General features: G+C 65.9%; 8 protein-coding genes across 8 annotated transcripts in view; 4 read left to right on the top strand and 4 right to left on the bottom strand.

Moving 5' to 3' along the window:
* Positions 1-1,413: 1,413 nt before the first annotated feature.
* EMIHUDRAFT_104001 (hypothetical protein) lies at positions 1,414-5,726 on the bottom strand (the record flags this gene model as incomplete). Its single annotated transcript, XM_005765198.1, has 3 exons — positions 1,414-2,967; positions 4,914-5,213; positions 5,664-5,726. 3 exons carry the CDS (start codon positions 5,724-5,726, stop codon positions 1,414-1,416), a joined length of 1,917 nt encoding a protein of 638 aa, XP_005765255.1.
* A 3,050-nt stretch (positions 5,727-8,776) lies between these two features.
* On the top strand, positions 8,777-9,613 carry EMIHUDRAFT_357136 (hypothetical protein). Its single transcript, XM_005765197.1, has 2 exons — positions 8,777-9,175; positions 9,249-9,613. The coding sequence occupies exons 1-2, from the start codon at positions 8,825-8,827 to the stop codon at positions 9,555-9,557; spliced, it is 660 nt and encodes a 219-aa protein (XP_005765254.1). The 5' UTR covers positions 8,777-8,824; the 3' UTR covers positions 9,558-9,613.
* Positions 9,614-9,698: 85 nt separating this feature from the next.
* EMIHUDRAFT_213020 (hypothetical protein) lies at positions 9,699-12,787 on the bottom strand (the record flags this gene model as incomplete). The annotated part of the gene is made up of 2 exons (XM_005765196.1): positions 9,699-9,867; positions 11,760-12,787. 2 exons carry the CDS (start codon positions 12,785-12,787, stop codon positions 9,699-9,701), a joined length of 1,197 nt encoding a protein of 398 aa, XP_005765253.1.
* Positions 12,788-13,351: 564 nt separating this feature from the next.
* Positions 13,352-14,236, top strand: EMIHUDRAFT_66963 (putative cytochrome b5 reductase; the record flags this gene model as incomplete). Its single annotated transcript, XM_005765195.1, has 1 exon — positions 13,352-14,236. The coding sequence occupies one exon, from the start codon at positions 13,352-13,354 to the stop codon at positions 14,234-14,236; it is 885 nt and encodes a 294-aa protein (XP_005765252.1).
* A 657-nt stretch (positions 14,237-14,893) lies between these two features.
* Positions 14,894-16,714, bottom strand: EMIHUDRAFT_452073 (hypothetical protein; the record flags this gene model as incomplete). Its single annotated transcript, XM_005765194.1, has 5 exons — positions 14,894-15,201; positions 15,274-15,404; positions 16,139-16,259; positions 16,452-16,549; positions 16,666-16,714. The coding sequence occupies 3 exons, from the start codon at positions 16,712-16,714 to the stop codon at positions 16,218-16,220; spliced, it is 189 nt and encodes a 62-aa protein (XP_005765251.1). The 3' UTR covers positions 14,894-15,201; positions 15,274-15,404; positions 16,139-16,217.
* A 590-nt stretch (positions 16,715-17,304) lies between these two features.
* EMIHUDRAFT_213017 (hypothetical protein) lies at positions 17,305-18,720 on the top strand (the record flags this gene model as incomplete). The annotated part of the gene is made up of 2 exons (XM_005765193.1): positions 17,305-17,537; positions 18,684-18,720. 2 exons carry the CDS (start codon positions 17,305-17,307, stop codon positions 18,718-18,720), a joined length of 270 nt encoding a protein of 89 aa, XP_005765250.1.
* A 758-nt stretch (positions 18,721-19,478) lies between these two features.
* On the top strand, positions 19,479-21,248 carry EMIHUDRAFT_213016 (hypothetical protein; the record flags this gene model as incomplete). The annotated part of the gene is made up of 5 exons (XM_005765192.1): positions 19,479-19,674; positions 19,753-19,790; positions 19,916-20,066; positions 20,667-21,074; positions 21,214-21,248. The coding sequence occupies 5 exons, from the start codon at positions 19,479-19,481 to the stop codon at positions 21,246-21,248; spliced, it is 828 nt and encodes a 275-aa protein (XP_005765249.1).
* Positions 21,249-22,700: 1,452 nt separating this feature from the next.
* EMIHUDRAFT_452072 (hypothetical protein) overlaps positions 22,701-24,550 on the bottom strand; it is a gene marked incomplete at its 5' end in the record, with an annotated part of 2,415 nt that continues 565 nt past the window's right edge. The window contains 8 exons of the mRNA XM_005765191.1: positions 22,701-23,054; positions 23,130-23,163; positions 23,320-23,502; positions 23,732-23,810; positions 24,020-24,066; positions 24,137-24,150; positions 24,279-24,369; positions 24,446-24,505. Of these exons, the coding sequence (XP_005765248.1) occupies positions 22,858-23,054; positions 23,130-23,163; positions 23,320-23,502; positions 23,732-23,810; positions 24,020-24,066; positions 24,137-24,150; positions 24,279-24,369; positions 24,446-24,505 (705 nt within the window). The 3' untranslated portion in view covers positions 22,701-22,857. The remainder of the gene's footprint in view (positions 23,055-23,129; positions 23,164-23,319; positions 23,503-23,731; positions 23,811-24,019; positions 24,067-24,136; positions 24,151-24,278; positions 24,370-24,445; positions 24,506-24,550) is intronic.

The raw sequence follows: 24,550 nt of genomic DNA, 5'->3' as shown, positions 1-24,550 counted from the left end.
GGTCTGCGCCGAATAAAAATCGGTTCCGTGCTGCCCGCCCCCGGATACACCTGGCACAATTTATTAGAAGTTGAGCCGCGCACTTCCGGCCGAGAATAAAATCCCTCTGGTCTCTCAGCCCACTTGCCCATAGCCGCCGAGACGGCGCGCTCTGCTGACTCTCATCTAGCACCCTCTTGGGGCCTTTCCTGACCGCTGTGGGCCTCTCCAGACCTCCTCTTGCCTTTGGGAGTACCCCTCCCAGTCTACTTCCTAGGACACAGGCACAGGTTTGCATAATGCGAGCTTTTTCTCAAGGGCTATAGTGCAGAGAAGAACTGCGCATTAACTCGCATCGCATTGTAGTGAGCCGACGTACCGGGTAGCGGCCACTCATCACCGCGGCACCACGAAGAGTACTCCGCGCCCGGCGTTGTGTCAGCTCCTGGCGTGGTCGGAGTAAACGGTGGCATCCATGTGGGATTCGTCGAACGGTACCTAGGTAGTCGGCGAAGGCGGAGGTGGCTGGGGTGCCTTCAAATGTGGTTGTCGTCGTGTTGACGACTCGCACCTGCTCCAGCTCCACACAGTAACGCGTCCACGTCAGTGCTGCGGACAGCGGCGATGCCGAGCCGACCAAGGAGGCGATTACGCCCGCCCCGCCGACATCGCCGGAGTCGTGATTGTCGAGGAAGTCGGGCAGCGTGCGATGCTGCTCTGTCGAACACTTCCAGCCAGAGGGTCGCAGGCCCTGGCTGACTTGCCAGAGAGGCGGCAGGTGCAGGTTCGGGTAGGATGCGACCTGTCATGCATTCGGCAGAGCCAGGCATCCACGACCGTGATGAGAATGTGAAGTTTCCTCCATCCTCGGCGCACCCACGGCGGTGACCCCTAGCAGCTAAGCGGTACGACCGTCCTGGCTGTAGCGGCACCATGGCAGAGAAGCGCCCATGAGCAGAAACGGTGGAGCTGAAATGGACCCGAGGGCGCCAAGCCGCATCGTTGTAATGAGCGAGCTCAATCGATACATAGTCGACACCGGCCGATGGTTCTGGAATAGCGCCGGAAATCTGGAGCAGTTTCGATCCGGTGAACGCGCACGCGAGCTGAATTGGATGCGGTGGCGCTGGCCCGACGCTGCAGTCGATGGGAGCTGGCTGGGAGGTGCCCCCAGCCGTCTCAAAGCCAGGCGGCACCGAGCGCGCCGCTTCCGTCGAGTGCCCGTCGATGCTGGCGTGCGCGACCAAGTCCGAGCCGAGGGCCTCGATGAGAGTGGGGCCGCTCTCGCGAATCCTTTTCTTGTGAATTCTTTTTGTTTTGCATGTCAAGGGAAGAAAAAAAGACGTGACTGGATTCGTCGCCTGTAGGCGCGTCTGCGCTATGCCGATCTCGCTCTCCACTCACGACTCAGCGGGTGGCTCCCCTGTCGCACTGTCACGGCGGCACACCCATCGCCGAGAGCTCCTCCTCCGTTGGCGGCGGGTAGTACCCCGCTTGAATGCCCACTGGGCCGAGCACGAGCTTCAGCCGCGCCACAGCCCCCTTCTCGTCGACGGCGAGTGACGACGGCTTGACGCCCTGCGCGCGGCCACCAAACAACGCCGCCTCGAGCGCCGTGAGGTATTCGGCGGCAGTGGGCGCGAGCTGCTTCGACTGGAACGGCGCGACGACCATACCGCTGTTCCCGCTCATGATCATGCCCATGTGCGACGGGTTCTCCTTTTGCAGGCACGCAACGTTAGGGCGCAAGACAGCTGGCGCACGGGCTGAGAGGGAGCCGGGGGCAGAAAGGACGGGCATGCAGAGGAGGAGAGCGCTCACCGCTTCGGTGTAGCCCATGCGTCGAAACACCCAAAAGTCCTCTACCGTCCGTAGGCCGCGCAGCCGCTCCTGCAGAGCCTTCTCCGTCGCCGTGAGTGTGAGCGCGGCCGCCGGCTCCGCGGTGGAGGAGGAGGCACGCGCGGGCGGCGCAGCAGCCTTGCTCAGATTCGCGGGCTTGAGCTTGAAGGAGCCGCCGTCCTCGAGCGACACGCAGTAGCGCCCGCTGCTACCGTCGAAGCTGCTCGCGACGCCGTGGCGGCCGTTGAGCTCAGGCTTGGCCTGCAGGCCCTCGATCAGCACCCGCTGCCCGATGAGCGGCGCGTCGGGCACAGTGGGCAGGCGCACGACGATGCTGCCCCCACCTTCGGCGGCGCTGGCAGCGACGAGCGCCTTGAGCTGCGCCACCAAGCTGGGGTCGCGGTTGGGCGGCGCGCCTCGGAGAGTGCCGTCGTACACGATGACATCCATAAATGGCAGCAGCGTGAGCAGCAGTGCGGAGCCCACAACGTCGCCGCTCCCGCTGCGATCATTCGCGCGCAGCACGTCTCCGAGGGACGTGGAGAGGCCGACCACTCGGTAGAGCGTCTCCACGGCCTCCGCATCCGCCAGCAGCGCCGCACCGCTCGCATCCTCGCCTGCAAAGTAGAAGGCGCCCGTTTTGCGGCGTCTGGGCCACTGCGCGCACTCATTGACCACCAGCGCTTGCAGCGCGACGCCCTGCATGTCACGGCACTTTGCGTTGCCGAGCTCCCGTTGGGCGAGGACGGAGGAGCGCGCCCTGCCGCCGCGCTGCTGGTGCGACGTCCAATCGAGAAGCATCTCGTAGACGCCCGGGCCCGCCGGTGCGGAGTACCAATATGTCCACATCTGGGCGGAGAGGAGCATGCACTTTTGCGTGTCGGTGGCGCGCAGATTACTCGCCTCGTCGACGTCGGAAAAATTGTGCGCCTGCGTGATCTGATCGACCAAGAAGTGACAAATGTCGAGCAGCGCCATGAAGGAGCGGCCGTCGGCCTCGGGCAAGCAGCCGCGTCCGCGGATCGTCATTCTCGACAGCTCCTCCTCGTTCCAGCCATCGTCGGCGGTTGCCATCTGGGATCCTTCTTGTGCCACGCGCAGGTCGCGGTTTGGGCGCTCCCAAGAGCTTTGGCAGGAGGCTTCCGGCTCCTAGCCGGATAGGGGGTCTGCATCACGGTGACACCCTATGCAATAGGTAGGTAGGTCCGGTTTTGACCGCCCCAGAGGGTCCTACAACAGGTAGGTACCCCCTATTTTCGTCTTTTTTCGCTTCGCTGCGCGGCCTGGGGATAGGTAGGTAGGTAGGTAGGGCGTTTTGGCGCGAGTGGTCAACAGACCCCCTATCCGGCTAGGAGCCGGAACCCAGTGCGCGCAAACAGGCTAGTTCGTTCACAGCCTTGTTATTGAGAAGAAATACGTCGGATGGCCTGAGCCCTGGTCTGACAGCCTGACAGCAAACCCCGGACAGCGCCTGACAGTGGTCAGTGCCCGACAGCCTGACAGCGCTGACAGCACTTTCTCCGACAGTCTGACAGCACGTATCTGACAGCCTGACAGCAGAGTCTGACAGTCGAGGTGCTCCGTCGCTGTCAGGCCCTAACAGGCTGACAGCTGCCCGACAGCCCGACAGCACACAGTGGCCTGACAGCAGCGCTGACAGCCCGACAGCAGCACAGACCGTACACAGTCAGACCCCGTAGAGCCTCTTTCCTGTGCCCCATGAGGGTATAACAAAACTATTACATGCAAAGACATGTGAGTGTGGTCCATGTAGTCATGGGATGGTCATGGGTCTCTCTCTCAACCCTCCCGTCCCACACCTCTGCGCGTCTGCGGGGACCCCTCTCTAGCACCGGCGGCTGTGCTACTACAAATGAAGCTACCAGCTAGCCTTCTGGGGCCCTACAGTCATATGCCTACGGCGTCTGGGTGGGGGTGGCCGCCGCCGTCTGTGCCGCCGCCGCCGCCTGCGCCTGTGCTGCCATATGCGCACCCCAGGCGGCCGCCGCCGCCGGCGTGATCACGCCGTGTAGGAGGAGAGGCTGAGAGTATGTGTAGTAGAGTCCTGCTGGTCTCCTCTTGATAGTGTCATAAGTGTGGCTGGTGTGTGTCAGAGCCTGACAGCACCCCGACAGCACCACCTGAATGGACCTGACAGCAACAGCCCAACGTCTGACAGCAGCAGCAGCCTGACAGCTCTGATAGCTCCGACAGCGTCTGACAGCAACACCCGACAGCTCCGACAGCACCCGACAGCTACAGAGCACCTCGACTGCCAGACACGCACCCGACAGCACCCGACAGCACTGACAGCACCTGACAGCTGGTCTGACAGAGGCACCTGACAATGCCTGACAGCTGCCCGACAGCCCGACAGATCACCTGACAGCACCTGACAGCCTGACAGCCAGGGCTCAGCGGATGGCGCTGTGCGCTGGTCTGTGAGAGGTTGAGGTGCGAGCCCTGGAGGCCCTGGGAATGGGGGGACACTACCCGCGGGCCTAGAAGGCCCGCGCGCAGGGGGGTGGGACATTGAGACCGGTCATGAATGAGTGCGCAACACGCATGTTGCGAGCAGCGTTGTTGATGTTTTGCGCGTCGCCACAGACGGCGGCGCGCGAGAGCTGTTGCGAGTGGTGCTGGGCGAAGCCCCGGGCGCTGCCGGAGGCTGTGCCGTAGTCGGTGCGGTCGACGGCGCTCGGGCTGCCGACCTCTTTGGCGAAGTTGTGAAGATGATTCTCTTGGTCGGCGGCGCGATGCCGCCCTGGTTTTCGACGAGACAAATTTTCACACCAGTTCACCACAGAGGCAGCACCACTTGATGAGGCAATTCTTGATCCGGCCGAGGATTTAAAATCTTTTGGAGGATTGCCGCGAAATCGTGGCATACTTCAAAAGTGTGTATCTCGCGCCTTTGCTTGTTGGTCGGGAGCGGGTACGTAGGAATCGACATGTCCTTCGGCACGAAAAAGAAGAACACGCAACCCGGCTAGCACACATATTCGTTTGTGGCAAAGCGAGACGATCGCGAGGCCTCAAGACCGCCAGCGCAGCGACTGTATTCACCCCTCGATCGCCCCGATCGCCTCCGTCACCGCGGCCACGAGCCGCGACGCCTCCCCCTCGCTGCGCGGCCCGTCCCTCCTCCACCTCGCCGCGTCGTGGTGCCTCGCCGCGTTCGCCCAGATGCGCAGCGAGTGCAGCTGCCTCCGCAGCTCGGTCGGCAGGCCGCACTCGCGGTGCCAAAAGTTGATGCGCTCCTCGAAGCCGTCGGGCGCCGCCGCAGAGCGCGAGGCGTACGCAGCGTCGAGGCACGGCATCAGCGTGTTGAAGGCGAGCAGCATGTTGCCCTGGATGCGCGCCTGCGCGTCGCCGCCCGTGCGCATGCCGCGCACCTGCACCGAGAGCGGCGAAGGCTCGTAGCCGGTGGTGCGGGCGGCTGCCGCAGCGGCCTCGTCTCCAGGTGCCGGCGCAGCCTCCTCCACCCCCGCCCCGCCCTGCGCGCCAGACAGCAGCGCCCGGAGAGCTAGCAGCGCCTCGGGCAGCGTGGGCCTCTTGCGCAGGCTGTCGTGGCAGAGGCTCTTCCCGTCCGCCTTGGCGAGGTCCTTACTCTAGCACTCACACAAGTCGCATCGTTCGTTTGTTGCTCGGGTTTTTGCTCGACTTCCCTGGGACCCCGTGTCTCTCTCTCTCTCTCCAACCAAACAAACCGCCCGCCCAGAAAAAATTCTTGGAGGTCCACCTCAAAGCCCTGATACAACAAAAAAAAAACCATGCCGTGCCGCGCCCATGCCCTCACCGGAAACTCGAGCGAGCCCAAGCAGCGCCGGGACGCTCCTCTCCACCGTGATGCTCCTCGCCATCATCGTCACCACGACGTGGCTGCGGACGGGCGTCGCCCACGACATCGTGCGCCCGCTCTCCAACGTCGCCGAGATCCCTGCCTCGCCTGCCAGGAGCGGCGTCGAGCTCCTCGCTGGGCAGGTGCGCGGGTAGAGCTCTCCACCATAACTCTGCCGCGATCCCGGCTGCTGCGAGCACGGCGCCGCCGGCGGTGCGCGCGACATGACCCCTGCCGTTCCCGCGCACGCAGGTCACCGAGGAGGTGGAGTGCCAATGCAAAAGCAAGACATATGAGCGCGCGCCCGCCGCCGCCATGCAGCCCTGCCCCTAGGTCCACGCCTAGCCCGACATGTCCTTCTCGACCTTCTCTTCGACCTCCCCGGGACCATGATCCTCAGGCGTCGAGTGATGCGGAGGTTGCAGACGCGGTGCAGGCGTCTATCAGGTCGAACTTCCTGGAAGACGATCCCTGGTGTGGACGGTTTTTTTCGCGGTATCCGCGGCGGGATATGGCGGGATATGGCGGGATATGGCGGGAGATACCGGGAGATACCGGGAGATACCGGGAGATACGAGATACGGGCGGATACGGGCAGATACGGGGAGATACGGGGAGATACGGGGAGATGCGATGAGATGCAAGGAGATACAGGGAGATACGGTCAGATATTGCAGAGATACATCAAGATACCGCAAAAAACCGTCCGCACTAGGGCTAAGACGTGCTCCCGATGCCCGCATCCCCGAGCGCGTTGATGGGCCGCGCGCGTGAGCTCGTCGTGCGCGGCTCTGTGGATCTCGAGGCCGTGCTGCGTGGGCGCAAGTAGGCGAGTGTGTAGTGTGTTGCGTGGCCGCTTCTCTTCGACCTTCTTTCTCAGGACCGTGACCTTCTCGGGTGTGGTGGCCATACAACATGTCACACGAGGTGAAACGATGTTCCCTCCTCCTTTCCTTTCTTCAGACGTCTGTGTTAGTGTGTGGATCTCGCGATGGTTGCTTGCAACTGAAAAGACCTCCAACCAAGCCCTGGGAGGTGGGTGGGAGCCCTCCCCCTACTGTTGGGGCAGATGAGCTCTGTGTCCTGACTTGCCAACAAGACCTGCAATCAGAGAAAGGGGGACTAAGAAACAAGAAGGTCACCTAGCAGACAGTACGCCGACACGAGCACGCCCGCACCTGAGACAGCTGTGAAGAGAGAGAGAGAATTCTTGATACGAAACCACGACGACACACACCAGTCGACTCGCATCGGTTGCCTCCATGAACGGCGGAGCTATTCTCGCGCCCACACCACACCTGGCTCCAACGTGGACACGCCCATAGCTGGGGACACTACTAGGTCACGCATGGCATCACAGAAGTTTTATCTCTGGGCCCCGAAAGGCATCTCAAGCAGTGTCGTTACACATGCCCCCTCCCCTCCTGGGCGCATGCGCCTCACGTCTCGCCAGAGCATAAGCCCTTGGCGTGTGGCGAGACGAGTTTTTCGCCATCGCAGCGAGCAGCAACCCGCCCGCCGCAAACAGCCGGAGGCCTCGCCGCGGCACTGGCTGCGCCGCGGTCCCGCACCCGTCGACGCAGCTCCCCCCGCGGAAGACCGCGCGTAGCAACGTCTTGACGATCGAGATGAGCGTGCCTGAAGCTCGCCCACCTACTGCCCCTGAGAGTTGGTTATTGAGTGGGATCAGCTCCCCCCCTTGGGATCGAAGCCGCCACAACCTCACACCCAACATCCCAGGCGGGATCAGAAGGGGACTCCACACCGGACACCGCCCGGGCACAGCCCCCCTACCCGTCGGATCGCACAGAGGGCCCCCTCGGAGCAGCCCACACACAATCACGCATCGGCAGATTGAGTGCCTGAGTCAGGCAGACAGCACAGACAAGAGGAGAGAGAGGAGAGAGAGAGAGAGAGAGAGGAGAGAGGAGAGGGTGAGGGAGTGTGCACACGTGAGGAGTGGGGAGGGTGTCTGTGGTGGGCTGTAGTCTTACTACGTGGTTAGAACCACGCGCCCCTCAGGAGCTAAGGTAGAGTGTTGGGTGTCAAGACACCGGCGTCGGCGACTCACTCCCCAGAGGGTTGAGCTGCTCAACGAAGGTGAAGCCATCCGGATCTGCACAGCTCGCCCTCCGGACGCGCAGCTCCCCGCGATGGTCCCCTAGCCACCGCCGCCTCAACATCTCCAGCAAGTAGTGAAAGGTCCGCCACAGCCTCCAGCCTCCACCTCCACCCGCGAGCCGCCACCGCTGCCGCCCGCGACGCCGCCCGCCGCGTCAGATAGCCGCGACGCGCGCATCGAGTCGCGTCGGAGAGCCGCGCCGCACCAGCAGCAGTACCTGCACCACCAGCAGCAGCAGCAGCACCACCACCACCACCCGAGAGAGAAGCGCACCTGCCCGACGCCGCCCGCCGCGTCAGACGCTCGCGACGCGCGCGTCGAGCCCAGTCGCACAGCCGCGCCGCGCCAGCAGCAGCATCGGCACCAGCAGCAGCAGCACCACCACCACCACCAGCAACAGAGACAGGCAGTGCAGGCGCAGAGGCGCTCGCAGAGCGGCGCTCAGCGCCGCGCACGCCACGCCGCGGACCGTCGGACGAGCGCACCGTACGTCGGCGGCGAGCCGCGTCGCCAGCCGTCTCGCGAGAGAGCGGCGCCGCCGCGTGCGCGCAGCAGCCGCCGCGGCAGAGGCGAGCCGCGGCGACGTCCGCACTAACGGATAACGGCCCATTGGCGGTTCTCTCTCTCTCTCTCTCTCTCACAGCTGTGAAGGCCCGGGGGCCGTGAACGAGCGGGCGCCGAAGGGCGGCTGCGTGGAGGGTGAGTGACGTGACGTGTCGAGGTGCAACCGGGTCACTGAAGAAGGGTCGCTGAGTAGAGTCGCCGGGCAGCACGAGCGAATGGGTATCCAAACACCCGCGGCTCTGCTGATCTGCATCGCGGCGCGGTCCGTCAGGACCGTACACGCTACGCCGGAGGTGCAGCGGCGGCGCAGCGGAGCCGGAGGTGCAACCCGCCGGTGGAGGCCGCTCGTGCTCAATGCAAGCCTTTATGCAGGATGGGTCGGCGAGCGATGCCCGGGCCTCACGCGGCGGCCATGCCCGTTTGCGCACATGGTCTCTGCCGCTCAGGAGTCGGCGCTCTCAACGCGTGAGCTCGGTGCGATGGCATGCCCGCACGAGCCTCGGGCCGCTGGACAGAGGTACGAGGCAGCCTCCGAGCCGTTCGAGGCGATGATCCGGAGCAAAGCTGCGGTGGGCAATGCGAATCGGGAGGGCCGGTCTCCCGCATACGAGCGGCTGCACTGGGTCAGCCTCGCGCGCGAGCACGTCTCGCACGTCGTCGCGCGGCCCAAGGTGTGCGAGATTGGCCTCAACACAGGCCACTCGGCGCTGGCTTGGCTGTGTGCGCTCCCGACTGCGACCTACCACTCCTTTGACCTCGTGCGCTTCGACGTGACCCGCGGCGCGATCCCGCTGCTCAACCGATCCTTCCCGGGACGCTTTGAGCTGACGGCCGAGCAGAGACGCGAGCGAGGCAGCGCCAGAGCACACGGCACATGCCCCACGCGCTCTGGGTGTGGAATAGGCTGGCTCGACGCACGAGACCCTGCCCGCGCTGGCGCGCGCCGCCGCTCCGCCATACTGCGACGTCACTTCCATCGACGGCGACCACAGCTACCACGGTGCGCTGCAGGACCTGCGGGACATGCGGAGACTGGCCGCTCCGGGCTCCTTCGTCGTCATGGACGACCTGTGGTGCGCCGCGAGCTGGTGCGGACCGCCCACGAGGGCATGGACCACGGCGATCCACTCCGGGTGGGTGCGGCAGGCGGGGTGTGAGGTGCTCGGCTGCTGCACGGGCTGGTGCTGGGGCACGTGGCTCCCTGATGTCTGAGGAGGAAAGGTATGCGTAATCACTGTTTGCGTTTCATCATGATCATCAATGTTGTTTGTTGCGTTTCTCTTCTTCAGATTCACACACGAACACCGGGTGCTAAGGCCTAAGCCCTTTAGCCACTTTGTGTAGACGTTTCGTCTAGGCACTAGGGGCGGGGAACCCGCAATTTGAGATGCTGAGCCTGAGGGCATTTTGAGTTGCAAAAAATAATTCGATCGCATTTTTCAACTCGGAGTTCAGTAGCTGGCTCAAGTGCGCGGGCGTGGCGACCGCAGTAAGGCTTTTCTTTTTGCACATCGACTCTTCCCTGCTGTCTAAGGTCTGTGAAAAGAACTAGTCAGAGGAGTTGCACACACGTGTCCGTGTCGGTTGTCTGAACGTCAAGGTCTCGAAAAAGCGCTAGTGAGAGGAGTTACACACACGTGTCGGTTATTAACCGATCACGCTTGCACAGATCACAGCTCCAAGGACTCGACCTTCTTGGGAAGCAGAGCGTTCGCAATGCCATCCCCGTGGCCGAGGCAGCCGTACATGCCGCCGCCCCAGGTGAAGACGGCGCCGTTGGCGGTGACAGTGAGGCTGTGTTCGGATCCCGCCGAAACGGCGACGACGCGCTGCCCTGCCAAGGCTTCGACCTTCTTGGGCTGTGGATGGCACTGACCGTCGCCGTGGCCCAACTGGCCGAAGTAGCCACCGCCGCAGCTCCAGACGGTGCCGTCGGCAGTAAGGGCGAGGTTGTGGTGTAGCCCAGCCGACACAGCGACGACGCGATGGCCAGCCAACGCGTCTATCTTCTTTGGCAGCAGGTGGTTCAGGTGGTCGTTGTGGCCCAAGCTGCCGAAGCATGCATCGCCCCAGCTCCAGAGAGCGCCGTTGGCGGTGACGGCGAGGCTGTAGGAGCGTCCAGCCGACACAGCAATGACATGCTGCCCTTCCAGGGCCTCGATCTTGCCGGGCCTCGATCGGTTTCGTTTGGTTCCGTGGCCGAGGCAGCCGGACTCTCCCTCGCCCCATGAGAAGACGACGCCGTCGGCGATGAGGGCGAGACTGTGGCAATATCCCGCCGACACAGCGACGACACGCTTGCTAGCTAGGGCCTCAACCTTCTTGGGCTCCCACTGGTTCGACAGGTCTGTCCCGTGGCCGAGCTTGCCAGTGCGTCCACTGCCCCAGCTCCAGACGGCTCCATCGGCGGTAATGGCGAGGGTGTGGACGTCCCCAGCCGACACAGCGATGACACGCTGGCCCGCGAAGGCCTCGATCTGTTTTGCCAGCACCTGGTTCTGCTGGTCGCCGTGGCCCAGCCGGCCATAGGCTCCAACGCCACAGCTCCAGAGGGCGCCGCTGCTGGTGAGGGCAAAGCTTTGGTATCCTCCAGCCGACACACTCACGGCGCGCTCGCCGCCCAGCGGCGACGGGAGGGGCGTGGGCGTGTTCACGCCCGTCACGCCCTCGCCGTGGCCGAGTACTCCCGGGAAGCCACCACCTTGGACGCCGCACGAGGAGAGCTGCCCCTCGCTGTCGATGAAGAGGCTGTGCACATTGCCTGCTGACAGCCTCACCGGCGGGTTGGACTCGCGCTGCAGGGCAGAAAGGCACACCCATTGCACGGCGCAGCTCTCGCCCTCTGGCTGTACCAGCAGCTCGAAGCCTGAGCCCTGGTGTCGAGGTGTCGAGGCCCGGTGTCGAGGGTGTCGAGCTGCTGTCGAGGGATAGAGGTGTCGAGGCCTGTCGAGGCCTGTCGAGGCCTGTCGAGGCCTGTCGAGGCTGAAACCATGCTTGTCCGTGTCGAGGAGTGTCGAGGGGTGTCGAGGGGTGTCGAGGGTGTCGAGGGTGTCGAGGGTGTCGAGGGTGTCGAGCGGGTGTCGAGCGGGTGTCGAGTGTTCGAGGGGTGTCGAGTTTGTCGAGTTGGCATGGGTTGTCGAGGTGTCGAGTCGGTGTCGAGGTTTGGTGTCGAGGTGTCGAGGCCAGGGCTCAGCTCGAAGCCGCGCTCTTGTGCCCACAAGCGGATGCCCTGCTCCGCGAGCGAGGAGTGGAAGAGCCGCGAGACGGGTGCGACGCGAGCGATGTCAAGGGGGCCGTCGAGGCGAGAGATGGCGCGCGTGAGGAGCTCCACAGGGAGGTCGAAGAGTCGGGCGGGCGGCGCCGTGCCTTGCAATGAAGCGGTGGCGGACATTGGCGTCCGTGAAGCGCGCCAACCACTCCGCCATCATTTGCGGGGTGATGTTCTTTCCCTCGAGCTTTGGGATGTCCGCGTCGTACGTGCGCGTGACCTTGGCTGAGAGTGAGCCCCGTGTGGCTCCACCCTCATTAGAGAGGGCATTGCGCAGGGCCGTTGCGAAATCGGTCATCGCCTCTTCATGGCCCGTGCGACTGGCGGTGGCGAAGGCAGCAATCATCGCCTCCCTTTCAGCTCGGGCGGCGGCAGCGCTAGCCTCTCGGTCAATGCGGGTAGCCGCCGCATTGGCGGCTGCGATGGCTGCAGCGATCTGATTAATGTCGATTTGCGACGGCAGTTGCGCCGGGTTTGCCTCCTGCTGTGGCGCCTGCGTCGGTGGTGCCCCTTGCGGCTGCGGTGGCTCTTGCGCCTGCGGTGCCTCTTGCGGCTGTGGGGGCTCTTGCGCCTGGGGTGCCTCTTGCGGCTGCGGCTCTCGGTCGGTTGGCGGCTGGTCCCGATCCAGTGTTGGCGGTTGTTGCGCCTGTGATGGCCCTTGCGCCTGAAGTGGCTCTTGCGCCGGTGGTGGCTCTTGCGCCTGCGGTTGTGGCTCTTGCGCCTGTTGTGGCTCTTGCGCCTGTTGTGGCTCTTGCGCCTGTTGTGGCTCTTGCGCCTGTTGTGGCTCTTGCGCCGGGTGCGGCTCTTGCGCCTGTTGTGGCTCTTGCGCCTGGTGCGGCTCTTGCGCCTGGTGTGTTTCGGCATCGCGTGCTGCAGTGCTCCGCGTGCCAACAGTGTTGCCATGCAAGGCGTGCATGTACTTGTTCCACGATTTGTGGGATATCGCCCAATTGTAGGCGATGACACCGGTTCGGCAACCGGTAATGGCGTATTGAAACGCGTCGATCAGGACGCATCCGCCGCTACCACGCTGCGCGAGCGCGGGTGGCCCCCTCCCCGCCCTTGGGCTTGGCCACCGGGCGGACGACCGGACCGCGGCTTGGCGCGGCGAGCGAGGCCGACCACGGGGATGGGGGCCGGTGAGGATGGATAGCGTTCGTGTTGTTGGGCTCATGAACGGGAGGGCGGCACCCCCCGGTGGCGCTCCGGCCGGTGTGCGCTTGGGCACGTGGAGTTGGATTCGGGTACTTTGCTGGTATGGTATCTGTGAATAAGTGGAGTATTTACTTTCACACCCCTTGGGGTGTTCACGACATGTCTATCAGAACTTCCTTGGGGGTGGGAGTCGCTAAACATATTCCCCGGGGCGGTCACCGCTGCCGCCCCCGGGGCGGTCGCCGCTGCCGCCCCCACAGGGCGATTTCAGCAAGATGAGTCGCCAGTTCGAACTATGAGTTGTCGATTCGACTCTCGGGGCCGCAGCCGTTGCTGCCCCCGCCCCCCCCTCGGGTTCGTCAAGCGCCCGCCGTTTAAGTTTCGGGCGCTCATGCCTAAGTGAGGGTGTGAACGGGACTACGCCCCTCCCTGAGAACGAACGAGCAGATTCCAAAGCAACCCACTGTACCGCCCCCGGCCTCTGATCGCCGCCTTCGCGTGCTACGCTCGTGTACAAGTGCCGTCCTCTCTGCCGTCTATGACGCTGCGCCGTACGGGAGCAACCTGCATACCCAGATCGCTCATGGCCCTGCATCACGCCAGCGCTTCGCGCCAGCCGCTCCGCCTCTCTCCGCCGCTCGCCGCCCCTCTCCGCCGCCGTTTCTCCTCCGTGCCGCCGCCAGTGGCCGCGCTCGTGCCGCCCGGCGAGTGCCAGTTCGGCGAGGAGTGGGTGGCCGCGCCGCTGCTCGGCCGCGCGGACCTCAACCACGACACGCGCCTCTTCACCTTTGGGCTGCCCGATCCCGGAAAGCCGCTCGGCCTGTCAACGTGCGCGTGCATCCTGGCGCGCGGCGGCGCGGAGGGAGCCGAGCCCGTCGTGCGGCCGTACACCCCCGTCTCCACTAACGCACTGCTCGGCAAGTTTGAGCTGATGGTCAAGGTCTACTCGGGCGGCCTCTCGGCCCACCTTGACGGCCTTCCGATCGGGGCGCCGGTCGCGTTTAAGCACATCCAGTTCAACGTCAAGACGCAGTACCCGTTCGGGAGGCGGCGCCTGGGCATGCTCGCGGGCGGCACCGGCATCGCGCCCATGATTCAGGCGCTGCACGCGGTGCTGGGCTCGGCCGACGACAGCACAGTGGTCGACTTGCTGTACGGGTCAAAGACAGAGCCGGACATTCTCGCGCGCGACACGCTGGACGCCTGGTCGGCGGCGTACCCCGGCCGGCTCAACGTGACGCACGTCCTCTCCCACGAGCCTGCTGGGTCGGCGTGGGCCGGCGCGCGCGGCTTCATCAGCGAGCCGCTCCTGCGGCAGGCGCTCACGCCGCCCGACGCCGACAGCGCCCTCTTTGTCTGCGGCCCGCCGCCGATGTACGACCTGCTATGCGGGCCGCGCGGGGAGGAGGAGCTGACCGGGCTGCTGGCGGACATGGGGTACACTGCTGGCCAGGTGCACAAGTTCTAGAGATCGAGGCGGAGCGTGTGGACCCTGATGCCGATGCAATCATCTCACACAGGTGAGAGAGTGTCTCTTCTTGTCTGTGTGTTTTTGGCGGAAAGCAGGCAGGTCTCACCAGTCTGTGACGTGAGTTTCGCTGCCAGAGTCCGGCAGTGGCCAGTGCCAGTGGGCAGACCTTAGACTCTGAACAGGGTAGGCTCCGCCCCACTGTGATTCGGACTGAGCGACGGCAGGACCCTTTGAAATCATGAATGGCGGCGTCCGGTGAGGCCCCCACGGCCGGGGGTGGTAAGTGGGTGATAGGAGGGCCATAAACGACCATCACATCGGCCACCGGACCCCTCCCCCCCCCCAAACACAGTCCAAACCGGCCCCGGCGGCCGGCGGGACGCACGCCGGCGCAACACCATCAAGCTGCTGTACGGCCCCGGCATCGCCTCCCCTGGCTTAGCTCTCAGTCAAGATATTGTGCACATGGGTGGCCTCTACAATATACTCACTGACACTGAACCTCCCAGAGCTCGTCCCGGTCCGCCACGGCCATCCTCGTCCTCCGCGGCGCCGGCTCCGGCCCCTCCGCCGCACTGTGATGAGCGTCGGCAGGACCCTTTGAAATCATAAATGGCGGCGTCTGGAGAGGCCCCCACGGCCGGGGGCGGTAAGTGGGTGATAGGAGGGTGATAAACGACCATCACACCGGCTACCGGACCCCTCCACCCCCCCAAACACAGTCCAAACCGGCCCCGGCGGCCGCCGTGCAGGAGGCCGCCGGGGCGCACCAAACGGCCCTTCACGGCCGCCATACGGGCCACCACGGCCCGTCCCGGTGGCACGGGTGCCGCCGCGCACCCGCCCGACGCCCCCGGCCCGCCAGCTCCCGCTCTGGGGGGCTTCACCTCCGCCAGCGGGCCGAGCGCGCCGCCTTCTCGCCGCGCTGCGGCCGCACGCCCGAGAAGTGGCCGAAGGGCGACCTACGCGGCACTAAAATCACGACTAGAAGCGCCGCCCGCCAGCAGGCAGCTTGCCCGCCGCGCGCCGCGCGCCGCCGCAGCCCCCGGCCGGCGCTGGAAGGGCTATGCCGGCCGGTAGCCGCCGTCGCGCCGCCCGGCGGCCGCGTGGGCCGCAGCGGTTGGGGAGGCGGCGCCAGGACGCTCCGAGCGGAGCTAAGAAGAGCCTGGGGCGCGGGGTGGGGGGCCGGGAGGGCGACGTGGGCGATGGTTTTGGCGTGGGTGCGCGGGGCCGGCGTGTGGGGGCGCGGGGAGGTCGGTGGTGGTGTGTGGTAGTTGGGGCTAGAACGGAGGAGGCCGGCCGGGATGGTGGGAGGGAGGGGGGGTGACGGTGTCGGAGGGGGTGGCGGGGCGGGAGGCGGCGGTAGCGGTGGCGGCGGGGGCGGCGACGGCGGCGGCGGTGGCGAGGGCCACGGAATAGGCGGCACCCAAGGCGGCATGGGCGGCAGAGGCGGCGAGAAGGGCGGTGGCGACGGCTCGGCAAGGGCGGAGGCAGAGGCGGCGTGGCGGCGCGTCGGCGGCGGTGAGAGCGGAGGGGAGGGCGGTGGGGAGGGCGGTGGCGGTGGCGGCGGCGAGGCCAGTCGCGTGGGCGGCGGCGAGGCAGGTGGCGGGGCCGGAGGCGGCCCGGAGGGCGGCAGCGGCGGCGCGGCGGCAGCGGCGACGGGCGGGAGGGTGGGCCGGCGGCGGCGTTGGGCGAGGCGGCGGCGCGGGTGGCAGTGGCCGGGGCGGCGGTGCGGGTGGGCGGGAGGCGGCCGCCGACGGTGGCGGTGGCGGCCGGGCCATCGGCGGCGGGCGGCGCGGCGGGTGGGGCGGCAGCGGGGCACCAGGAGATGGTGCCGTGGGCAGCGCTGCGGGGAAGGGAGGAAGGGGCAGAGGGAGGGAGGAGGGGGGGGCGGCTCGCCTGCCGCCCTCGAGCCGCGACAGCCGGTGCCGTGGCCGGCCCGCCTTCGAACGTGAAGGGGGGACGGCCTCATGCCGCCTCACCACGCGACGCGGCGGCCGGCCGCCACCTCAAAGGAGGCCTCTCGCGCTCAAAATACGTGCGAGGCACCTGCCGAAGGGGGCGGGGTGGTCGGGCGGTCTAGGGGAAGGCGTCTCCGGTGGGTGGGCGCCGCTCCTACAGCACGCGGGGCGGGGAGGCCGACTGCGGCGGTGATACGGTCGCGCGCGCGGGGCGTGGAGGGCCAGGGAGGTGGAATCCGGGGCGGCGGAACCTTCCGATTTTTTGCGGCTTTAATTAGCCCGAGGCTGGCCGGAGAGGATTGACCGGTGCGATTCTTGTTTTTCCGTTGCTCCAGCCGGCCAGCCGTGCCTACGGCGAGAAAAGGAGCGTCCGACCCGGTCCGATCTCGCGCTCCAGCGGGAACGCCGAGCGCCTCGGACGCCAAGCGGAAACGGCGTTCCGAGGCGGGGCGCGGTGGCGATCACCGGTCGGCGCCTGCGCGGCCGGCCGGCCCGGTGGGTCGCCACGGCACATGCGCCGCGCGCCGTCGCCAGGCCCCGCCGCCGCCCCGCCAGAGCAGCGGCGAGATGGGAGGCGGTCGGCGGGTGACATCGGCTCTTCGAGCGAGCTTTCAGCTCACTTTGACGACGCTAGGAAAATCAATTCGTGGAATCCAGTCCGAGATGCAGTGAGGCGGAGCCTACCCTGAAAACTCATGCCACATGCGTGTCATGGACATGGGGACATGCACATGCACATGCACATGCACATGCACATGTGCATGTTGTGGAGAGTTTGTTTGCATGTTGTACATTTTATGGTATATACCGAAGGGAAACGACGGCAAGATTTACTTTACTGAGTCCTATGTAGGCGAGATCTCCCCCGCTGTTTAACCACATGCGGCCATATCACCGTGGGTTACCGCTTCCCATCTGAACAGCGAAGTCAAGCACGGTCGAGCTCAGGTAGTACTTCCATCCGGGAGGGGGAGGGAAGGCTGAGTGCTGCATGTTTTGCCTCTTCCCAAAAGCGGCGCCGGAACGGCGCCGGATCTTCCGGCAAGTACGAGCTCTTATTAGCCTGCCTTTTGCCGCGTGGGCAGCCGCTTCACCTCCCCGTCGATGGCCTCCCACCGCATCGGCGCCCGCGTCGCGGGCCTCTCGCCAGCGCAGCTGTGCGCCATCATCGAGGCGCAGGCGAGCGCGAGCGACGCCGCGCTGCGCGTGGCGGAGGAGCACGCCGCACGGCTCGTGGAGCAGCCCGAGTGGGTGCTCTCCGAGGTCCTCCTCTCGCCGGACCTCGCCCCGCACATCCTCGCCCAGCTGCCGACCAAGGAGCACGCCGCCAAGGGGACGTGCCGCGCGTGGCGCCGCGGCTGGAAGGAGACGCTGGCGAAGCGCGAGAGGCCGCGACTGCTCGTGATTGGCGGCAACGGCAGCGGCGGTGGCTACCTCAGCTCGATTGAGCAGTTCGACCCGGTGGAGGATGCATGGCAGGAGGAGGCTATGGAACCGATGCTGACGGCACGGCGGGGTCTCGGCAAGGCGGTGCTGGATGGCAAGCTGTACTCGGTTGGCGGCTACGTGGCGGGCTTTGCACCTGCCGACTTGGTGGACCGGTACGACTTGGCCACGAAATCGTGGGAGGCTATGGCGCCGATGACGAGGGCGCGATACAGCCTCGGCGTGGCGGTGCTCGATGGCAGGCTGTATGCTATGGGCGGGTACGGCGCCGAGTTTGGCTGGCTCAGCTCGGTGGAGCGGTACGACCCGGCGCTTGATGCGTGGGAGGCGGTGGCGCCGATGGCCACGAGGCGCGCAAACTTCGCAGCTGCAGTGATCGGTGGCAAACTGTACGCTGTGGGCGGATGGGCCGGCGGCAGCGCCCTAAGCAGGGTCGAGCGGTACGACCCTGCTACGAATGCGTGGGAGATGATGGCGCCGATGGCGGCTGCTCGGGCCGATTTCAGCGTGGCGGTGCTCGACGACAAGCTGTACGCCGTCGGCGGGCGCGGCGACGGCGGCGTCCTCAGCTCGGTCGAGCGGTATGATCCAGCAGCGAACGCGTGGGAGGCGGTAACCCCGCAAAATACGGCGAGGCGTCTTCCCGCCGTTGCAGTGCTCGAAGGCAAGCTGTATGCTGTGGGCGGTGAGAATGACGTTGTGGTGGGTGGGGACGGTGGGAGCGGCTTCCTCGCCTCGGTGGAGCGGTACGATCCAACGCTGGATGCATGGGAGGCGGTGGCGCCGCTGGCGGCAGCGCGGGTTTTCCATGGCATTGCCGTGCTGCAAGTCGATTGAAAGCATCGCTTGCAGCGTTGCAGGATGCAGCTGCCCACAGAGCGAGGCCACACGGACGCACCCCGACACGGCGAACGAGGCGACGAGTGTCAGATACGAGATGAATGCCACTGTGCCAGACAAGTTTCCTACCTGGAACCCTGTAATTATGTATACGAATTAACGTGGGGGGTCTGGGGTGTGTGTGAACTGTGATATAGGCTAGTTGTAGTTCCAATTCACGCTCTGACACGCTAATGGCCGATGATACTAGTATGAGAGGGGTCATCTGGCTATACCGCGAGCGGCGCGACTCAACTCGCCGACGTCGTCCGATGATTGTGCCTAAAAGTCAGCCTCCGGAGGCTATCGTTGGGTCGAGCCGGCAGTAGCCGTGATATGTGGTTCCACCACCCCTTGTAGGCTTTGCCTCTGATCGCCACCGTTCCCAGGCTGGCTAATGGGATGGAAAGGAAGGCTGGGCGAGCGTATGCTCGAGTAGAAGCGTGCTCGACCTCGTCGTGGCAACCTGTACGGCATCGCTGGTAGGCGCGATGAGCGTCGTGCCAGCTGACCCAAGACGGGTCGCAGGCGTCGTACCGAGCGTGTTGAGACCGTGTCCTGATGTGATCTGCACGGGTGAGTCACGTCGGCGTCAAAGGAGCGACGTGCGACCTGCCTCAGAGCTTGATCTCCGATCTCAGCGGCGTCGAGTCGTCTCCGGCGCGCGACAAAGGTACATACCCAGGACGCGCAGAGGCAGCTGCGACCCCGCTGAGTGAACGGTTGCACACCGCGCCACCTGCTGTGTGCAACCGTCTACTCGGCGGGGTCGCAGCTGCCTCTGGAAGGCACCGACATGTACCTTTGTGCGCAACCTTGTGCGCAAATTGTCAAATCAAGGTTTTGTTCCGCAACCGCCCCCGCCAGCGCTACCATCTCCGCTCCACCCACTGTCGCCCTTCCTGTGGACCTCACGGTGGACAGAACCAGTACCGTGGTGGGGCTGGGCGCCCATGCTGTGGGCAGCCACAGGCGGGACAACGTACGGCCTGGCGGCGGGCAGAGCCGCATGCTGGCTAGGCCTGGTACGAGGAGTGTCGGCCGAAGGTACCAACGGAGAGAAACCGCGCCCGCCCTCTTCGGCTGCATGGGGATGGGTGGGGGCGGCGGTACTGCTGCTGATCCTGCTGAGCTGGCTCATCAAGGCAGGTACGGAGCGGCTGGCGCGCCTGCGCTGGAGAGGAACGGGGGGCGCAGCTGTCATCCCGGCGGACGCTGGGCAACCAGGCTCCAACAAGTACGAGAAGGTCGGCTTGCCGGCGCTGGTGGGCTCTCCGACAGGCGCCGTCTTTATGGCCGACTCGCCGGCGCGGGGAGGCCCGCCGGCAGAGGCCGCCTCGCTGCCACCGAGCCCCCCGCAGCCCGCAGAGGCCCTCCCGATTACCACAAGACCGGGGTCGATACCGCCGACGCCGAGGTCCTCGCCGTGGGCGGGCGCGCGACCAGCGTCGCATCGGGCGGCGCGGACGCGGAGGAGAGGACCGGGCACGGACATGTCAACCTCGCCGATGTGGACGGCATCATGCTGACCACGGCCGAAGGTGCGGAGGCTCAACTCGACGCGGAGACACTCTGCAACGAATCGGACCGACCCTCCGGGAGCACGGAGGGGTCATCGACATCGACCCTCCCGCCCTCCCCCCAGAGCCAGCAAGGGGCGCCGTGGGTCGCGAGGGCAGAGCACATCTGCCACGCGAGGGGATGCACCCGATGTGGCCTCGGCAGGACCACCCCCCTACCGACGGGGTTTGCGCCCGACCGACTCGTTGACGCGGACTGCCCCCGGTGCTCCTTCCCGTTCCGAGAGGTATGGGATGGTGCGGAAGCCCGCTCTCTCGGAGCGGGTCGGGTCTGCTGCGGATTGACGCAGTCGTCCTACCAGTGCCTGTGGTGCGGCGCCGAGACAACAGCTGCCGATCACCCGGCCGAGACCGGATCCGCACAACCGACCACCCCCGCCGCCGCGCCGCCCGAAGACCACATGCTTGAGCATCCAGCAGGTGACACGCTGCCGCCGCCATCGGCACCGCCGTCGCCGCCCGAGCCCGTCACCTCCGTGGAGGCTGAAGCGCCATCGGCACCGCCGTCACCGCCCGAGCCCGCCGCCTCCACGGAGCTTGACGCAGAGGTGGCGCGAGCAGCGGAACGAGCGGCACATCGGGACCTACGCGCTGCGCACGAGAACTGGAAGGCGCGGGAGGCCACGGAGCGCAGGACACGGGCGGCGCTCGACGAGGCGCGGCGAACGTGGGAGGATGCGTGCGGCGCGTCGAACCAACTGAAGCTGATGTGGGAGCGGGCCCTCTTCACTCCGGCCGGGGACGTCACTGGGTACTACGAGCTACACCGCAAGGCGTCGGAGGTTGCATTCCGCCGCTACCAGGAAGTCGACCGCCTGGGCACCCGGTACGAGCAATGCGTGCAGAGCCTCTCCGACGCGTGTGCATACGGGCGACACGCCGCACAACGCCACGCCGAGGCGCTCGAAGCTCTGGACGACCTCGAGACGGGCGGCGGCGCGGGCGGAGGGGCGGAGGAGCCCCTCGGGGGTCGCCCCCTCTCGCGGCCGGCGGGCGACACGCTGCCGCCGCCGTCAGCACCGCCGTCACCGCCCGAGCCTACCACCCCTCCGAGGACCGGCAGCGCCACGCCACCCTCCCCGGCCACGCCCCGGGCGCCGTCCACGAGCGGGGTGGACGGCCGGCGCGTGGAACCCCGGCTAGAACGACCGCAGGGGCAGGGGGCCGCCTCCGAGGCCCCGCCTCAGGAGTTGCGACGGCCGGTACCGCCACCAGGCCCGCCCCCACCACCGCCGCCTCCGCCCCTGCCGCTGGAGCGACCGCTGGGTCGAGGAGCTGCCCCTGAGGTTTTACACCAAGCGGTGCGGCCGCCAGTGCTGCCATCGTTTCCGCCACCCACACTGCCACTTCCGCCCCCACCACTGGGACGGCTGCAGGGTCGTGGGGCAGCCCCAGCGGCTCCACACCAGGCGTTTGGACCGCAAGGGCCGCCACCATACCCGCCGCCCCTGCCACCGCCTCCACCCCCGCCGCCGGCGGGGCCACCACCGTATGGACCCGCTCGGAATAACCTAGGGGATCCGGAACCGCCCCGCCGGAGGCTGGTGTACCCGGGAGGAGGAGATGGGAGGGGGGAGTTGCCGCAACACGATAACGAACCCGCCGGCGAACCGGAGGGCCGAGACCGGGGGGCCCCGGGGGGGACCTGGGGTCAGCTGTCGGAGGAGGCGAGAGACGAGCTGACGCGGCCTCTGCGAGTAGAGTCGGGACGGACGGACGAGCCGAGGACGATAGAGAGACCGCGGGCGCGGGCGCGAGTCCTCGACCGAAGAGAGCTGGCCCCACCTCCCGGGGAGGGGCGGCGTGGCGATCGAATGCCGCCGCCCTCACCCGAGGAGTCGGGCACGGGATCGCCGGAGGCGGAGGCAACAAGAATAGCCCCCGAAGACGAGACGGCGGCGAGGCCGCGGTCGAAGAAGCATAAAAGGGGAAGGCGGGCTCCGCAGCCGACACCGGACCATCGGAAATCGAACAGGAGGGAGGACCGGGAGGAGAGGGGAGCCCCCTCGGATGGGGGGCGGGGAGATCGGGCGGAGAAGCCCTGAGTGGCGATGTCGGGTGAGAGTGTACGTCATGCTCGTGTCTAGTGTCTGGTGTTTACTAGCTCCGAGTAGAGGGGGCGTTCCGCCGCTAGGGGACACCCAAAGCGCAGAACCAACCCTCGGAGACCCGTGTTTACTTTAAGGCCCTTGCCCTGCGAACGCGCACCCCCGGGGCTAGGGCTCTCTTGCCCGCAACCCGATCCCGATCATCCGGCCCGCTGGATGCGCTTCTCAGCTCACCGGCCCTGGATGTGAGGCTAATGACTGCACTCCAAGTGCTCCAAGTAACGCGAACTGTGGTTGCCGACTGCACTCCAAGTGCTCCAAGTGTGCGTGTGCCACAGTGTCAGTGAAATGGAACTAGCCATAACCCAGATATGATGATATGTGCCGCGATAGCCGAACCGCGCCCTGTAACGAAAATCGATCACCGCGCGAGACACTGCGACGCGTTTGCCGTCGGGTGTTTGCGGCGCGCCGCACTTATGTGTATGACTCGCGCGTGCCGGAACACCACAACCATGCGTCTGACAAGCGCGCCACAGGAACACAAGGAGCGAGAAAAGATGTCCAGTTCCACCCGCCGCCAGTTGCTGTCCGAACACGGCTTCCGACAGCCAGCAATCGAACGGCCAGTCCGCTCGCCCGGCCGGCAGCGTCTCCACCGCCGCCTCTCTCTCTCTCTCTCTCTCCGTCTCTGTCTCTCGTCTCTACACCCCTTCCTGCTTGATATAGCCATGCCCTGGCCCCTCCAGCCGCGGCTGTTGTGAGGGCGCGGGCGCAGGCTCGGGCGCGGGCGCGGGCGCGGGCTTCGGCGCCGTAGCCTTGATGTAGGAGTAGGCGCCCGCGGAGGCAAAGGTGAGGACGCAGCCGAGGAATTGGTTTGCCGACCAGCCGGCGAGCTCGCCTGGAGGGAGGGGGCGGAGACGGGTGAGAGACGGCTCAGGGAAGGCTCTGCGTGCGCCAGCCGGTGCTAGCTCTCCCAGGATGAGCGACGAGAGGAAGAGCAGGAGCACCTTCAAGCCACGGGGGTGGGGGGGGGGGGGTTTGTTTGGGGACATAAAAAACCCACCCTTTGGTTGGCCTTTCCCCGAAAGGCCGCCGGCCTTTTTCCCTTTGGGGGTGGGAAATTTTTTTTTTTGGGGGGGGGGGGGGGGGGGGATTAGCCTCACGATTTTGACGTTGCCGAGGATGGCCGTGCCGACGGACGACAGCGTACCGACCGACTGGAACAGGACGACATTGTAGACCACCGCCACGCAGCAGCTGCCGAGCAGGAAGCCGAGCGACGCGATCGGCTTGTTCGTGACGCTCTCGACGAAGATGTTGAACTCGGTGATGAAGGCGAACGGTAACTGCGGGAGATTGGGGAGGTATGGGGAGGGTGGGGAGATGTTGAGCTCGGGTGATGAAGGTGAACGGTATCTGCGGGCAAGCCACTTGGCAACTCGAGCGCCGCGCGCGCTGCTCTAGCGGAGCGCCTCGCATATGGCTAGAGACGGAGATCTCCCCAGAATCTCCCCAGAATCTCCCCAGAATCTCCCCAGAATTTCCCCAGAATCTCCCCAGATCTCCCCCGCTCGCCAAGGTGGCGAAGGCGATCGGGCCGGTGTAAAAGGTCATCTGGAACGAGTTGAGCTTGCCGCTCTTGCCGCTCATAAGCCTACGTGCTGAAGAGACCAGCCTCAGGGCGGGAATGCGGTATTGTGCACGGGAATACGGTGTTGTGCAGTGTCTTCAGGGCACCGCGTGAATACGAGGGAGGCGACTACAGTGAACACGGCTGAATACGGCCGAATACAGTTGAACACGCGTCCTCTCGATCGCTACTAGGAGTACAAGAGCCCGTCTTCCGCCTCTACGCTCATCAGCCTCCCCGTCACCGACATCTGGATCGACTGCATCACGCTCGAGACCACCTGTTCACAGCACGCAGCCGTGAAGAGACGCCGTTCACAGCACGCCGTCGGGACAGCCTCCCTTCTCCACCGTCAGCACTATGCCTACCGCACGAACAGGCAAACGTCAGGGTGTGAACACGCTATGTCATCGCGTGATTCGGGGGCTACGAGTACAAACAGCTGAGAAATACAGCTGAATGCGTGTCTATGCAGCTTCTAGGCGCGCATGCCGAGCACGGCGTTCTTCGACTCCTCCCACACGGCCAGCATGACGCCGATCGAGATGACCGCCAGGCAGGCAACCTCCGTCTTGCTCGGCACCTTTCGACATGGGGAGAGATGGGGAGGGATGGGGAGAGATGCCAGGCAGGCCTCCTCCGCCCGTGATGCTCGGCACCTTCGACTCGACGCAGATTGCAATCAGCGCCACCAGCACGGGGATGGCGGCGCGGATCACCTGCGGCGCCGAACGGCGTGAGGCTGGCCGCTTCGCCCCCCCCCC

This window comes from Emiliania huxleyi (genome assembly GCF_000372725.1).
Source record: "Emiliania huxleyi CCMP1516 unplaced genomic scaffold EMIHUscaffold_56, whole genome shotgun sequence".
NCBI lineage: Eukaryota > Haptophyta > Isochrysidales > Noelaerhabdaceae > Emiliania > Emiliania huxleyi.
The sequence above is the reverse complement of the archived record's forward strand: the minus strand, read 5'-3'. Positions and strand labels throughout refer to the sequence as shown.

What these genes read in the sequence shown, in the direction of transcription:
- EMIHUDRAFT_357136 (XM_005765197.1), top strand. Translation starts at nt 8,825, where the DNA reads ATGGCATGCCCGCACGAGCCTCGGGCCGCTGGACAGAGGTACGAGGCA. An exon ending in CGGGACGCTTTGAGCTGACG is followed by an intron (nt 9,176 to 9,248) that starts GCCGAGCAGAGA and finishes GGTGTGGAATAG; the next exon opens with GCTGGCTCGACGCACGAGAC.